Source organism: Lycorma delicatula, chromosome 11 (genome assembly GCF_047948215.1).
Source record: "Lycorma delicatula isolate Av1 chromosome 11, ASM4794821v1, whole genome shotgun sequence".
NCBI classification, from domain to species: domain Eukaryota; kingdom Metazoa; phylum Arthropoda; class Insecta; order Hemiptera; family Fulgoridae; genus Lycorma; species Lycorma delicatula.
This window is the reverse complement of record NC_134465.1, coordinates 24,524,933-24,542,625: the sequence shown is the minus strand read 5'-3', so window position 1 is coordinate 24,542,625 and position 17,693 is coordinate 24,524,933. Positions and strand designations below refer to the sequence as shown.

Sequence of the window (17,693 nt, the reverse complement as noted above, 5' to 3'; positions counted from 1 at the left end):
GCGTCGGAGCTAGAATCAGACAGCCATTGATTATACGGTCTATTATTTCATTGTGTTGCATACATAACCTACATTTGTTGTTGATATTTTCTTTAAGAATTTATTATTATTATTATTTATGCAAATATATACTTTTTTACCTTATGAAAAACTTCAACATCAATCAGGTATTTAATTACCAATTTCTCCATACAAAAAACATAATGATTAATTTTCGAAGAACGTCGAAAAGTTTGTGGTTTTTCAGATTTAAAGTTTAATGCTGTTGAAATAACAGGAGACTTTGTAGTAAATAGATAATATTTTTTTGGATACAGCCAAAGGAAAATTTGGTTCGGATAGAAAAAAAATTATAATTATATTATAATCATGGAATTGCTTTCCTTTCTCTAAATCATATTTTCCATAGCTTCTGATACTTTAATACATTACGTAATACAAGATTACTGATTGAATGAATATAAAAGTAACTTTAAATACTGTTTGTTATTCCATTCGCAATGCATTACAATGTAGTCGCTAAGTTTTTGTTGTTGGTTTGTTTTATAGTAATTGCGTGCTGAACTCACTTCTTTAACTTTCGGGTAGGTAAAGGATTTCAGTTCCTTTCCGTATTTTGTTCACTCAGTCTTGTTTGAGAATAACGTAAGATGTGTTACGATGGGAATGTGATATATGATATTCGCATCGGTGGAATCCTGACTGAGAAAAGAACAAGGCTGAGAGATTTCTCTTGCCGAAGTTTTGAAGATAATCTCCGGTAAAGTCCAAAAGAGCTAGATTCAGAGGGGGTGGCGTGGCGACCGCATCTTTTACATGATGGATGTGTTCCCATATGGGTCAGGATCACCAATATAATTATAAATAAATTCAAAAACTAATCTAAGTAGTGTCTAGAAGTTTTACTCTACTATTGACGTTTTTTAATTTGGTTTTTTTTTTGAGGGATTCTTTAACGTTTTTCTTTTTTTTATTTATTTGCTTTATTTTTTTCTACATTTACAGGAAATGTTTTTTACTCGGTAAGCGACGGAGACAGTACGATTATCCAATAATATTTTTCTTAATATATTAGCTTATTTTAAGAATTATTTATTTTTCCAATATACTTTCATATGAATAAATATTAATAATCCGCAAATTAAAGGTAAAAAAATACTCGTTTATTATACCTTTACGTTTAAGTCTAAATATTAAAAGTAGCATCATAGAAATATGATAAGATAATTTAATAATGCAAATTATATCCTAATTACAATGAATTACTTTGTTATTATTTTTTAAAAATCTTTTGTTGTTGAGTGAATGAAAAAAAGACAATATAATTAATCTGGTAAATTATTTATTTATTTATATCAAACTGTATGAGCTTCCATTTTCCTAAACACAGCTTAACAAAATGCCTTTAAATTTGAACAAGGTCTTTCTCGTTTCATTCTTCAGAAAAACCAATCTTTCTGATCATTACTCTGTTAGTGATGAGCTTATTAGAACTGAACACAAAGTAAGTGATCTCGGGAGTCTTAGTGAACGACAAGCTTTATTTAAAAAAAGTGAATTGGATTGTCAGCAAAGCGAAGCGCAGGTGATTAAAAGCGTGATTAAATGACTTGAAGCGATTAGATTACAAGACCGTTTCAAACTCCAACTAGTGTCTAACATTTTACAGATTCTTAATTCGCAGTGAACTAGAATATTCCACTATCATTCATAACAAACCTTGTAATTACACTGCAGAAAAAGTGTGAGTGTTCAGGATAATTTCTTAAATTGGTTCCGTCACAAATTTGGTTGGCAATAAAAGCATCTTTGATAACATTGGCATTTGCATGTGCTTTCTTTGTCCAGTAGAAGAGACTATTTTGATTGGTTTTTGTTTATGAAAATATTCACGGTCTTAATAGCACTCCTAGCAGTATTTCAGTCGGAACTCTAGAACTAATTTCAGGAATTCCATTTTATTTAGACGGCGGCTGGAAATTACATCTTCTACCGTCCGAAGCATGGCGATTGAAGAAAATTAAAAATTAGGTGACTTTTTCCAATTTTTTACCGTGTACATATAGAATTTAAGGAAGACATTGTGTATTTGACATAGAAATCAAATACAATCACTTGCCATAGAAATCAACATAATTTCACATGACCACTAATTTCGAAAAGTACCATATGTAACTTAATATTGATAAATTTAATAAATGAACAAACAGGATTTGACAATGATATATTATATAAAAAAATACTAAACAATAACTATAGAGTGAGTTGACCATACGATTTCCCTCCTATTTTACCACAACGGTAACATTCATTATGACACAACGTTAAGTCGACGCAATCTTAACATATGACAACACTGTTATATATTTTACAAATTTTACGTAACAATTCTACTCACGACGACAAAGGTTTAGTTAATAAAAAAAAAAATTAAGTTCCTGAAGATGGAATTCGTCTCCGAAAGCGCTAGGACGCATTAACAGCTTGTTGATAAGTAGGTGTTATATTTTAATTATTAATTGTATAATCATACAATTAATTATCATGTTTGATAAAGTTATCAAATTAAATTGTTTAAATAAATTTAAATTGTTTTTTTATTTAATTTGGCCACCATTATTATCTTTGCCACCTTGTATTATAGTTGTTAACTCAGCATAACATGACTTCTGCTGTTCAATAAGATGTTTTTTTTATGACAAAATGAATCTATTTGTTTATTTACAGTTTTTATTGATAGACAATAAATTTTATTTCAGTTTACTTATTACAATTAGATTTCTGTCAGACAACATTTCTTAGAGAAAGGTTTTAATTTTCATAGTATGTTTATTCAATATTAGTTTATCACAGAATTCATCACCTTATGTTCGTCGACAGAATTTGTGTGTGTTTACTACAATGCAGTTAGGCGGCCCAATTGAATACCGATATGTAGAAATAGGCAGTATCGAATTCTTCAAAGAATCGAATACGAATTGAATATTCGGAGAAGATATTCAATAATTACTAGTCAAACACTTTTGATACGTCCCGATACCAGTAAGAAAAAAAAAGGTCAAATTCAATGTACTCGTTTGATTCGTTCTGATAGCGATCTGTACATTCGAACGCAGTACTCCAGCCAGTTCCATTTATCTTACAGTACTTAAGTAAAACCTAATCTTTGTCTTTGATGTATATAATAAGCTTAGGAAAGATTTGATAGGGAAGGTGAGATTAAGAAAAAGTAAAGAGAGATAAAAGAAGTAGATACGAGGGGAGTGGCAAGTTGGGTTGACTGCATTTTATATTTTTTAAGCTTGATTGTAGAAAGAAAACAATATCATAAGGGTAAAGATGAAAATTTAGATGAAATAATTCTTGCTGGCTGGTGGATTTAGAACTTTTTTATAGATATCAAGGAAAATTTTAATTCTTTAAACGTGGAGATACCAGGAAAAGACAAGTATCGATAAAATGATGGGTCCTGTAAACTCGTATAAAGCAAAACTGGTTTATCGATATCATAGCAACAGATGGTATTATTTCTCAAGCATTTCCCAATTACTAAGTAAACGGTAGACGACAGTGAATTTAACTTGTCCCCATTGTTAAACGTCTATAAGGACTTGAAGAACAGTTTTAAAAGAGATTTCAGTAGTTTGCTGTCATCCAACTAATAGTGTTTGTTTTCACCAAATCGTTTCTTGCAAAAAAAATGTAATAAAACGGGTGCATACCTTGCAGAGTGTTTCCAAGTAAGGGCTAAAGAACTAGAGGTAAAAATTTTGGATCTTTAGAAAAATATTAAGCTAAAATGCCATGAATTAGATAACAATTTCTAGAATTTAGAAACGGGAATTGGACGGGGACTTCCTTGTGTCTTCAATATGGGGGAGCAAGTAAGACCGTAGTCTCGGTGGGGGATCCCTTGCGGGTCCTCTCATTAGAGGTCTGGCGTATAATAAAAGACCGGTTCCGCCTACACGAGGGGAACTTTAGTTCCCGACGAGGTAGTGCGATGTAGGTAGGATGCGATGGCATCCTCTGTAGCTGAATAAATGCGTAATTGGGAATCCAGCTCCGTGCGGGGGCGGGGGGATAAACCAATGATGTGCTCAAAAAAAAAGAATATGTGAACAAATTTTCATAATTTATTTTCACTAGTTTTTGCTGCGTGTTGATACATGACCCAACTCACCACATTTTGTTTATATTTATTAAGATACATCATATGTCACATTAGTAAAACCTTCCTGCGTGCAAGTTTATGACCAAACGTTTTGATATTTTGAAGTTTCACGTTGATCAGTCTTATAATACCATCGATTTAAACTGAGGGGTAGTAAATTTTAATTTGAAGATAGTGTAAAACTCAAATAAACTATTATTATTATTTGATCATGGCGTTAAAGCAGATAACGATTACAGCTAATAAAACATTGAAGTTAAAGAAACATGACATTAAATTAACTCTATTATCTGAAAATAGTGATTAATTTTTTTTTTATTGTAATTATTAAAAGAAAAAAATAATCATTGTTTTGATATTTTTTTACTTCATAGTAATTAATAGCAGTCAAATTAAAAGGAGCTTAGTCGTTACAAGTTAAAGAAGTGCACTTTATTTTGCTTGTACGTTTATCTTTTTTTTATACTTGATAAGAAATTGATTTTATGGTAATAATATATCTCGGTTTATGACAAAGGAAGTTATACAATATTATATGACGTGTTACTTATGTAAGTTAGAACGGATAGTATAAAAGTGAACGTACAAAATGTTCTTTACTTATCGTTAACTCAGTCTGGTAGTAACATTTGTAATCTTGCTGTTGAGTTCAACTTATTGAATTTTTTTCAGCTATAAAGCAAGCTAAGGATTGGTATTGTTAATTAATTTAAGTTTGTTTTATTTATAATTTGCTAATTATTTACGAACGTTTTTCTCAAGGGTAATAAATATTATGAAGTCAACGTATTTTATATCAGTGTTATTTTTGTGTGTTATATCACATGTTTTATCACATCCGTAAGTAATATTTCGTAAAATATTTATTGAATTTTTAAACTTTTATTATATTTTAATGACATTTTATTAAATTAAATAATTAAGATAAAATACATAATTAAAATAACATATGGTAATTCATTTTTAGTAATTTTATAAAAATAAAAAAATAAAAAAAATTGTGCTGTTTTGATACGAAACCAAAAAAAATAACTTCATATATTTGAAGCTCAAAATTCGATCCCAAATTTTTTTAATATTCTTTCTTTCCTTCAAGAATTTCAAGAACTTTACACGACCGATTTTTTCTTTTTTATATGAATGCTGTTTACCCAAGTAATGCAAAAAACCTTGGCTGCATTAAGTACCTAAGATTTGTTTATTAAACTGAAACGAAGAGAATGTATTTAGTAGCTCTCAAACTCTTCGATTTATGTAATCCCTGTTAAATTTAGAAAGAGTTTTTATTATCTGAAGTTTTTTTTATATTTTTAATGAAATAAAAACCAAGATTAAAGTATGAATTTTTTTTATGTTTTTGTCTCGTTTTCACTTTTTACCTAACTATAAAAGAACAGGATATGGCTTGGGGATTAAACTTTTGCGTTCACTTTAGCAGACTTGTAAATGAAATACTAGACGAATATTGTCAAGAAAGCTTTAACCACACCTTAACAAAGATTATAAAAATATAATGTCAATTTTAGTTGAAACTGATGAAATACGTAAAATTAAATTTTACTAATTAATTGTTAATATAAAAAAAAATTGAAGAAAAAATTGTACAATCGTATTAATTTTAATTATTAATTATATTTTATATAATTAATTATATTAATTATAACGGAATATAGCGTTTTTCGTGTAATAGCAATCAAACCAACAGCGTAATGTTTAAAAAATAATTTTCAATTTCGTTTTTCTCAATATATAATTAAATAGTGTAAATTATTTCTTTTATTATATTAATTAGTTTTTATGTTAGAAATTAAATAAGAATTCTGTATTACAGTTTAAACTCCCTTAAAAATATTTAGTAACATACATATCCAAAAAAATTACAATAAATTTTTAAACCGTACGGTAAGAGTCTTGCAGATAACAAAATGATGAAGTCCTAGTAAAGGATTTGAATGCTAGATGTTGGGTACCGGTGTTATTCGGCGGTTGGGTTTCAATTAACCACACATCTCAAGAATGATCGAACTAAGAGTGTATACTTAATTTATACTCATACATATCATCCTCATTCATTCTCTGAAGTAATACCTGAACGGTAATTCCCGGAGGATAAAGAGGAAAAAGAAAGATTACAAAATGAAATCCCACCGGGTTGTTGTAGTGGTGTACGCGTCTTCGCAAATGAGCTGACTTCGAAGTCAAAAGTCGAAGTCTAGCGTTCAAATTCTAGTAAAGGCTTTTATACGGATTTTAAAGTTACTTTTATACGGATTTGAATACTAGATTGTGGATACCGGTATTCATTAGCGGTTGGGTTTCAATTAAACACACATCTCAGGAACGATCGAACTAAGAATGTACAAAACTACACTTCATCTACGCTACTCATACATATCATCCTCATTCATCCTCTTAAAAAGTAAGAAACTACATTTCTGTTATCAAATTCTGATTTTAATTTAGAATTTTGTTTATGTTAAATATATAAATAATAGATATACAACATTAGATAATAAAAAATGTTGAAGCGTTCCATATAATTTGGCAAAAAATAGAAAAATTTGTTACAAAACTCTTACCGGCTCGATTTCATTGATTAAACAAATTCATATAATTCGCAGGATAGGATAAAGTCATTACCAGAATTTTGATTAAATTTGACAATTATAATTTTGCTATCACAAATTTAACATCTATTAGCGTTTATATGACATGTTGACTTATTAGTGATTCAACATCTTTTCTGCAATCACATCTTTGTTTTGAAAGTAATTTTCACCTTATATTTCACTACAACTCGTATTTTCTTTTAAGTTTTCAACATTATTTTAAGGTTTTCAGTTTTCAATGTGATGAAAATTCGATTTATTTCATTGAATGCATGATTTAACGCAATATTTTAACTAAAGGATATAAATAGAAAAAAAAATCAAACAAATGCGTTTTACATTACTTTCTTTCATATTCTAATTTTTTTTTAGAAACGGTAAATAAGATTACTTATTTACTTAGTCTTCGTTAATTACCGTATCTTTTATATATAAAAATACAATTTAGCGTAGTTTCTTTGGCGTTCTGAAAGTATTATGATAAATAAAATGATATCTAATATGTATCACATTTACAATTATTATACGTTGTTTAATAAATGAAATCGGACCGGTAAGAGTTTTATAACAATTTTTTTTCTTATATGGAACGATTAAACTTTTTTATTATCTATTATTATATATCTGTTGTTTATTACATATATTTAACATGTATTTTTTTTAAAGAAAATTCTAAATTGATAACATATGTTGATAATAGAAATATAGTCTCTCACCTTTTTTAAATCCGTATCATTCTGTTACCTCTTTTTGTTTCCTTTCCTTTTTTCTGTTTAGCCTCCGGGAATTACAGTTCGGATATTACTTCAGAGGATGAATGAACATGATATGTGTAAGTATAAATGAGGTGTAGTCTTTTACAGTTTCAGTTCTTCCATTCCTGAGATGTTTTTTTAATTGAAACTCAGCCACCAAAGAACACCGGTATCCACAATCTTATATTCAAATCCGTATAAAAGTAATTGCCTTAACTAGGACTTGAACGCTGAAACTCTTGACTTCCAAATAAACCGATTGGGAAGACGTGTTCACCAGTAGAACAACCCGGTGAGTTATCATTCTGTTTTCTGTGAAATTCTTACCGTACTAATTAAATTAATAATATTAAATTATATTATTATATAAAGAATAATTAAGAATATTATTACTATACTTTTATATTATTACTATATTATTTACTATACTTCGGTGGAGAAACCGCTTCACTCCTCGCTAATTTTAGTAACCATGGTGTTGAGACAGCTTCTGACGGTTCACTCGGCTCCGTACGATTCACACAGTTCCTCTCGGCATAATTCGGCTCTTTACATTTCGCTCGACTCCTTTCGTAAGCACTCGGCTCCTGACGATTCAGCAGCTCCGTACACAGCTTCTTAAGTATGCACTCGGCTCCTGTCGGCATCACTCGGCTCTTTTCAAATGCACTCGGCTCCTGACCATTACGGATCATTTTGTTACCTTCTTTCTTTCTTTTTCGTGTTTAGCCTCCGGTAATTACTGTTTAGATAATACTTCAGAGGATGAATGAGGATGATATATATGAGTGTAAATGAAGTGTAATCTTGTCCAGTCTCAGTTCGACCATTCCTGAGATGTGGTTAATTGAAATCCAGTCATCAAAGAACACCGGTATCCACGATTTAGTATTCAAATCCGTGTAAAAATAACTGCCTTTACTAGGACTTGAATGCTGGAACTTTGACTTCCTAGGTAGGTAACATTTTGTTACCTACTTTCTTTCTTTTTCATGTTTAGCCTCCGGTAATTACCGTTTAGATAATACTTCAGAGGATGAATGAGGATGATATGTATGAGTGTAAATGAAGTGTATAGTCTTGTACATAACATTTTGTTACCTAGCAGACTATTACCGTACGGTTTACAATTTAATTGTACTTTTTTTGTGGATATCACTGCGTTTTCTGAGATTATTCTTTTATTTTTTGTAATGAATTAAAAAACGGATTTATTATTAACATTTATTGCGTTTCTATAATAATCAAATATATATTTTTTGAATTTCTCTGCTAATTTTTTTTTTTTTTTGATAGTTATATTTTTCATACTCATACTATATACTTCATACCATTTTTTTACTTTTTTAATAAAACTATTATAATATCCTTCACGAATTGAAGATCTGTGATGTAATATTGCACTTATTGCTTTCTAAGTGTAGCTTGAATTTTTATCGTATCCGTCGAAATTTTTTTGTATTATAATTAAATGATTTTTTTTCCATCAATTAGTTCAAATAGTTTTAATTGTAGAATAAAAATTTTTCGTATGCTGCCTAGTTATATCAAGTGCTGCTACCTAGCGGCGCGATAAGAACACATTTTTCTTCAGTACTTTCATTTACATAAAAGCAATTAATATCAAAACAAGCTGTAGTTTCTTTTAAATTTTATTTTTTCAAGTATATTATCATTGAAGTGTTTATATGCTACCTAGTACTATAAAATATTGCTACCTAGTGGTACAATTCCTAAAGCCACCTTTTTGAGGAAAAAATTACATATTCGAGTCCTGCGGTTTATCAAATGGAAGAAAAAAACGTTGTCTAACAAAATTTGAGGTATTTTTTAAAGTATTCTTTATTACAAATCTAACAACTGAAATATAATGTTTTCATGCCTGTTTTTTTTGCTCATTTTCATTTCAGTTTTAGGTTAGGTCATGTTTAGAACTGTAAACTGCAAACTGCATAGTTCGTTGACTTCGCCGTGTCGTCCAGTTCTTCTGCGGACTCTTACCGGCGAAGTTCGAACGAACTTCATGATAATGTTCCCTATGTCAATCATACTATGACAATAATCAATTCAGGAAATAAGTCTTTAAAAGAAGTTTGAATTAATTTGCTTCATCTTGTATTTCATCACTAGCCGATCAGGGCTCCGCCTACTGGATCTCATCTACCTTCATTATCATCATGCTCATGAGATAACAATTTAAGAGCAAACGTTTACAGCAGAGGACTCGAAACTGAGTAATCTGAAGCTTGCCAGTTTCAGATTAATCGGTTGTCATCTAAAAATTAGTTGTTGTAGCTGTTACTTGTCTTTAGTAAGGTAATAAGTAATTTGCACGGATCGTAGCTTTAGTTGAAAAATGTCATGAGCGGATAACCTTACTTCGGTTTTCATTTAATATGAAAACCGAAGTAAGGTTTTATTTATGTATTATTTTTTAAATATTTTATAATGAAGTAACCCGAGGTAGGTGTAGTCAATAGAGTCAGGGGCACAGTAACAAGAGCTGTGTTTTTCAGACGACATGCCATATACTATCGCATTTTTAAAGCTATTTTTACCGATAACCAAAAGATATATCTCAAAAAGCACACACATACCTTTTTGTAGAAAATTTAATATTAAATAATAACTTATCTCCAAATTTGACTTGACCAATGGTTTGGCTATATTAAATTTGAATATCACCTAGGAACGTAATCCGTTTGATACCCCAAGCCCATAAACTAGCCATCATTTTGAAATAGTAAAACATTTCGTAACAGCAATAGTCCTATATTCTTTCCAGATATAAAAACTATCTTCTTCAGTTTCAGTCCAATTGGTTGAGTGCTTTTGCATAAGACTAACAGACTTACAGTCACGACTAGATTTATATATATATATATATATATATATATATCAGATAAAAATTATACGTAACTTTGTCCCGTGTATGTTCACTTGAAGAGGTAAGTGCAGTTAAAATATCCAAGCAGGTACATCAAAAATAATTTTTCAAAAGGTTTTGTGTTTTTCGAAGAAGATTTACTCTTGACGAGTAAACTGCTGAAATTTGTTGGCACGGGTCCACTAGGTATTACGTGTTATTTCATATCCAAGGGTACTTAAGCAGATGATCTGGTCAGCATCATGTATAATCGTTTTTATATTGTATGTCATCAGTAAAATTATAAAAATAAATTATCTATTACAGTTAAATTGTCTAGAGAATCATTTGCAGGTATTTTATTTTAATTCTAATTCGTCTGTACCGAATTTTTACCATTTAACTTATGAATTATAAGCAGCTTATTCTTAATTGTATATGGATATTAATAAGATGGTTATAAATAATATCTTATTATTGAACCTTTCTTCAGTAATCGATTTCAATAAACTGATCCAGAACCTAAGGTTTCTTATCACGAGAGCTGATTGGTCGAGAGCCTCAGAATATTTTTTCACCAGATCGAGCACCACCTTCCACTCACCCACCAATTTGAAATCCAAAACTTTTAAAAAAGGGCGTAACTCGAAAACGGTGCGTCCTAGCCCAACCCTAACGCGATTTTGACGAAAGGGTACTTTTCAATTTTTTGAATACGATTGCCGATAGTTTCATCCGCCCAAGTCCACCCGTTCCCGAGATACGCCCTTTTCACAACAGTTTCTTGAAATTGGCGCTTAAATAAAATGAAAATATGTTTTTGCCACTCGGTTAACAGTTTAAATCACTTTTTAATTAATTAAAAAAAATCGGACATCATTAATTTCAGCGAAAGCGGTATAATCGATTTAAGCGGGATATTTAATGGTTTGTAGATGAATTATTTAAACCTTTCAATTTGACATTTTTAATGACTTGAAAACGGTCCAAGACATGGCGGTCAAAGACAGTTTGCTCATTTTTCTATGATGAAATAAAATGAAAATGTGTTTATATTAACTCGGTTAACAGTTTTGATTACTTTTAAATTTATTTTCTGTTTTAAAAAAATCATCCATCATTACTTGTATCGTGTTAGTGAATATGGATCACCTGTAGAGAAGAAGAGAAGGTGTAGACCGGCCGTTTTAACTGATGCTAAACTGGTTGAGGTTAAGAATATGATGAAGCGTTCGCTTTCAACCAACGCACTCTCAGATTTCATATGAAAGAGCTTAGAAAGCGATAAGTTCATATCATGTTTTCAGTGTTCAGGAATCAAAGGAGCCGGATAAAGAATAGCGGGAAGTGTATTGTATATGGTTTCGGTCCTTTGTTGACAACCATAGAATTGAAGAGCTTGACCGTATTTTCTTCTTGATGAGGCGTAGTTTCACATTAGCGGCTATATGAACAGATAAAACACTAGAACTTGAAAATCCCTTACTCTTTCAGTAAATGGGATTGCGGTATGCCATATCACGTCGTCGAATAGTGGGCCACATTTTCTTTTAATCTGCAGTGAATAGTGTTGTGTACCAAAATAACATTACACTGTTTATTCCGCTTCTTGAAGATGACGAATGTGATTGTTAATTACACCGTCCTGGTGTAATTAACAATGCCACAAATGGCATTGTGGCATGTGGCAATGTGGTGTCCAATTAAATTATGCATTTCTTCCGCGAGTTTTTTTGGCGAGTGTATCAAGTATAAAGGATTATTGTTCCCGCGTTCATCTGCTTTGACATCCCCAGATTTCTTCCTTTGGGGTTATCTTAAAGGAAAGGCATACACTGGAGTAACTAAAGATCACTATGACCACGGAGATTGACAAAATCAGCTTAAACATGCCCCACAAAGTTGCCTCAAATATGGTAAAAAGGGTTTGTACATGCATTATTGAACAGGGCAGCCATTTTGAGCATATATTTTTGAAAATAAATAAACCTTTAAATATTATTACTTAATTTCTTATTAATACTTTGATGCGCGTGACTTTTGGATCTCTCTGTATTATTTTATTGGTTACTTTTTTCCGGGAATATACTGGGAAAATCAACTTTTTTCTATACGTATTTCTTTTTTATGGATTTATTTAAACTTTCTTTGCGTTAATTTTTATTAACCGTCTCTGTTTTTTTTTTTTTTACTCTTTTGAATAAATACAAGAGAAGTAATTTGAATAATTGGCGAAAAAATCGTGTTTCCTATGTTTTTTTATGCACATTTTCATTAAAATTATATTTTATTGTTAAAAATTCGTTTGTTAAAATTAAAATATTAATTTTAAAATGTTTCAGACAGGTTTGTAATGCAGTAATATTATTTAATTACTTATTAATGATACTGTCTGAATGATGAAATTAAAAATAAATATTATCTCATTGTTATTATTTATGTTAGTTAATTAATAAAAAAAAATTATATAATTATTTATGTAATAATTATTTAAATTTAATTACAACTAAAATTCATTATTTTATTGTTTTACCATATTATCTTTACGTAACATTTGGCTTTCCTTGAATAGGAAAGCCATATTGCTGTGAATTACGATTTGACGTCCAATGTTTAATCAATCCTGATCTAGAAGATCTCTTTAGAATAAAAGTAATTTGACAGCATATTCCTGAAGGATCGTTACAAATTAGAGCCTCGAAATTATAACTTAAATTAATTATTTCTACTAGGAAAAAATATCCGAATCCGATCAAAAACATTCCAGTTTATTATTGATGTAACGTTCCTAAATATGACAAATTTTGGTGGAATCATCTTCAGCGGGGAAAAAATTTATCTCTCGTACAATGAATATAAATTGAGTTTTCGTTTCAGTTTTCCTTAGTTATGGAAGAAATTTTCTTGTTAAATTTTCTAGGTCAGATTTCATTATAAAAACCTACTAAATATACACGTTAATTTGGATTCTAGTCTGGATTAATTTTATCCAAGGTGCAGAAATCAGGGCGAATCCTAACGATAGCCGACACTCGCTAACGAATCGCTTCTTAACCTTTGTTATCAACTCTCATTTTTCATTTTCATCAGTAGAACATGTCCTGAAAGTTTGTAATAAATTTAATGAATAACTCTTTTACTCTCTGTGTGTGTGTGTGTTGGAAAAAGTGTATATATATATATATAGAATTATCCTTCATCAAAAATATTGTTAGTGATATTTATTAACAGGTAATTTCTGAGATGATCCTATTGTATTTACCTGACAGTTTAAATGGAATATTTTATAAAATAAGATTTTTAGGGTGTACTTATAATTCTTGATTTCTCTTTGATATTTAAAAATATATCTGCAAAATTTAAGCAAATAGGTGGGAAATAATAGAGAGAAGAAATAGTTATTAACATAGTAAATAACAATACTGTTACTAGCAGTAATCATAGAGTTACCAACACTTAGTAGCTAGCGAGTTTTTTGAAATTTTTCTGAATTCCAATTTTTTTATTTCCGTCAGGAAAGAAATATTTTGCAGTTTCAATTTTTATTAACAGATTTTTTTTTTAACAGCAACCGTTTTTTTTTTAGGTCTGTAAATAATTTAAACTATGGCCAAAGTGAAATTAATAAAAAAATAATATTAATAAATATTATAACCATTTCACTTTATGCAAAAGTGAAATGTTACATCTCATCAATTTGGAATCATTAAAGAAAATATAGTGAAGAACAGCCCTGGGCCCATGAAAATAAGAAATGAGTACAGAGACTGAAATCCATCCAAGAAATGTACAACGAAATAGAGGATATCGAAAATGTGTGATAAGAAGTAGGAAACTGAGATTCTTTGGTCAGGCTTGTCTTGGGTACCAAGTGGACAAACAGAAAAGACTAATTAAACAAATATTCATTAAAATTTTGGAATAAAAGAGCAACCGTAGATACCTACAACAAATGAAGAAAGAATTACAAAACCTACAGTTCTAAGAACAAGAAATGATAGATTAAAATCTATTCAGACAAAAAATACACAAAGTTGAGTTTGGAACGGTGACGAATGAACAGAATCACACCAAAGTATCACGGTCGGAAGAGAAAAAGACTAAAGACGGAAAGAATATTGGGAGAAAAGAAAAAGAAACTAGAAAAAATTATATTTGGACTAACTGCAAAATAATTTCCGTTTAAGTCTTTTTTACGTTCTAACTTTTTAAAATCGCACTAAATTAAGAGTTATAATTTAATAACTGACTGCTATTGAATTACTAACTCTGTTTGTTGAAAAGAAGTTTGTAATTAACCCCCCTAATGAGGGAGTGGTTTTGATATCAAAATCAAAGGTGGTTGATTTTGATATCAAAACATTTTTCTTAATAACTTGTAGGCCCTTATCCAAAGAATAGTAGGAACTTTAAATGAATTCGATATTTTACTTAATAAGAAAGTTATAGCGATATTTTGTTTTTTTCAAAAAAGCTTCCCTATTTCCACCCTCATGGCGGACCATGGGGGAGGAAATAGGGGAGCACGACGGAGATTTTGAAACAAGGTATTTTTAAGAAACAATTTGAAAGTGATTGGCGCAAAATTACGCCAGTTATCGTGTCTACAATAAAGTGAAAAATAAATATAAACTTTTGAGCTGACGGCGGTTTTGGGGTCTGGGGGATGTGAAACGCAAAGATATGTCGAAATTTTTCGAAAGTTGAATGAATCATGGTACCCATTACAGTAAGTAGAGATTTTATGAATTCTACCTAAAATACAAAGAGAAAATTTGTTCTGGGAAAGATAAATCTCAGAAAATTTAGATTGCCAAAATTATAAATTTTACCAAAATTAAGTAGTAGTTAACCATTACATGATTTGAGGCTTCTAAAAGAAGACGACGCACATGGAAAGCAACACAAAGTACAGTTTAAATAGTGAGTATATAATTATTTAAATGTACGCATATACCTGTACAGAATATTCAAAAAAATCGATATATATTGTTTGGTATGCTTACTAAAATCTCAATTACGGTTTCCGTTCTTGATAACGAAATAATCACAAATCATTTGGCTTCCTGGCCTTAATAACATAATCACAAATCATTGGTTTGCTTTACATATTTTTTATTGTTTGAATAGTTTCTTTAAGGTTAATGTAATCTGAAATAACCAATTTAGCGGTTTGTATAGCTAAGGATAAGGGTCTTAATAGATTACTTAAAAAAATAATCAAGGAAATTTTAAAAATATAATAGAAAGGTAAACAGTTAAGTGCATTGTTTCTTACTCTCCTATTATAATTGAGAGAACGCAGCTTATGTCTTAAGAATAAAATTAAAAATGAAGAAAGAATTAACTAAGATAACAATTTTCAGTGTTCAAAAGTAAAACGTAAACTCCGTAGGTTGTTTGTAATAATTAATTATAGTATTAAAATACAACTTGTTGCAACGTTTTTAGTATTGCGCCGAAAAGAAAAATCTATAAAAAATCGTTAATCAAGTTACTTTTACTTAATCAAGTTACTTTTACATTTAAAAAAATAAAATAATGTTTCAGTTAATGAAGCTAAATTTTTTTTTCTATATAAAAAAAGAAATAACAAAATAGACGAATTTTTAAGAAGCATTAAAATAGCGATAATTTTACAAAACTAAGCAAAATAATAATCGATTTTAACGATTGGTTGGTGGTCTAATGGTAAACCAGCTGAATTCGAAGTCGAAGTTCTCAGGTTCAAATCTTAATGAAGGTAATTTTTTTATTCGGATTTGAATTCTAGATTTTGGATACCGGTGTTCTTTGGTGGTTGGGTTTCAATTAAGCACACATCTCAGGAATGGTCAGCCTCAGTTTTTTCAAGTTACATATTTACCGGTTGTTGAAATCGCGTAGTTTTATGTCGCGCAATAATTTTGTAACCAACGATTTAACTGTTCCAAAATTGAAATTAATAGCGATAAAATATCGTGCTGTATTGAGGGTGTACTCAAAGAAAATTTGACCGACAAATATTTTTTTGTAATATCGCTCCAAGACGCTTATTTTATTCGGGTGTAATGGTTTTTATTGATAAGCTTTGCGATTTTCACCATTCAAAAAACTATGTTTTTGTTTGTTACTAAGCCATTCAATTTAAAACACGATTCTTCGGAGAAAAATATTGAGTGCATAAAATAAACTACTTACTATTTTTAAGATTTTGTTAAAGTTAATTGGTTTTTCAACTAGTTGACTCATCTATAAACTTTATTGGAACAAATTTTTATTTACAACACTTTTTTTACTGAATCGGAAAAATTACGGGTTAAAGAGATTATTCAAAAAGGAAGTTAGATTCGAATATCATTTTACAAAAAATGTAGTCGGTTTTTATTGTATGGAGACAAAAAACTGATGAAAGAAAATTGTCTAAGGATAAACAAAAGCTGTCCTGAGATTTTTATAATTGTTCGTCTGTATTTGGAAATATTTATAAAACTATCTCCTTTTTATCTCTTCATTTAATCTACAGGTTGCATTAATCATCCTATAGAAAATCTGTTTCTTGAAAGTTATAAAAAAAGGAATGTATATAATTTTGATTATATTTTTTTTTTATTTCTTTAAATAAAATCTGATGTGGACACCACATGACTTCCTTGTGCTCCTAATAAATTACATGTCCAGATTTTTGCTGCATTTCATTTAAATTTATTTCATTTGGAAGTGAGATACCCTCCAATACTTTAATAAAAGTTTACAGTTACACAGTTGCTAAAATATTAATTTTTATTAACATTAAATATTTATACAATTATTAATTCAACAATCTTACCTCAAATATTAGGTTAGAGTAAAAGTCCCTTTATTACTCTTTAAATAAATGTATATCTTATATCTATCTAATTCTATGTTGTTTTTTTTTAATTATTATGATGTAATAGTCGAGAAAATGAAAACAAAAACGAAAAAGGAGAAGGTTACGAAATTTTATAGCGATATTTATTATCAAGTACACTGAACAAATGCATAAATAAAAATTACGATTCTAAATTATAATTTTTAATTAAGATTTTATTTTTAATCATATGTTTTATTAAATCTGATGAGAACACTACATAACTTTATTGTACGCCTATTAAATTACATATACACATTTTAAAAATTACATACGAGTAAAATTTATTTCACAAATAACTTATGTTTTTTCATGTTTTATTTTTATTGAAATTATTGAATTATTATTTACTGTAATTTGTTTTTACAAGCAGAGGTTAATAACTGCTAATAAATCAATATATTTAAATTAAAAAAAA

At 29.5% G+C, this 17,693-nt stretch overlaps 1 protein-coding gene across 7 annotated transcripts in view; it reads left to right on the top strand.

The window, feature by feature from the left end:
* The first annotated feature begins 4,762 nt into the window (after positions 1-4,762).
* The window catches only part of LOC142332570 (uncharacterized), a 61,762-nt gene continuing 48,831 nt past the window's right edge, over positions 4,763-17,693 (top strand). For 3 of the 7 annotated variants that reach the window (XM_075379065.1, XM_075379064.1, XM_075379063.1), the window contains exon 1: positions 4,763-5,014. In XM_075379065.1, the coding sequence (XP_075235180.1) occupies positions 4,950-5,014 (65 nt within the window). In that variant the 5' untranslated portion in view covers positions 4,763-4,949. The remainder of the gene's footprint in view (positions 5,015-17,693) is intronic. The other 4 variants (XM_075379062.1, XM_075379061.1, XM_075379060.1 and 1 more) reach the window with 2 other exon arrangements.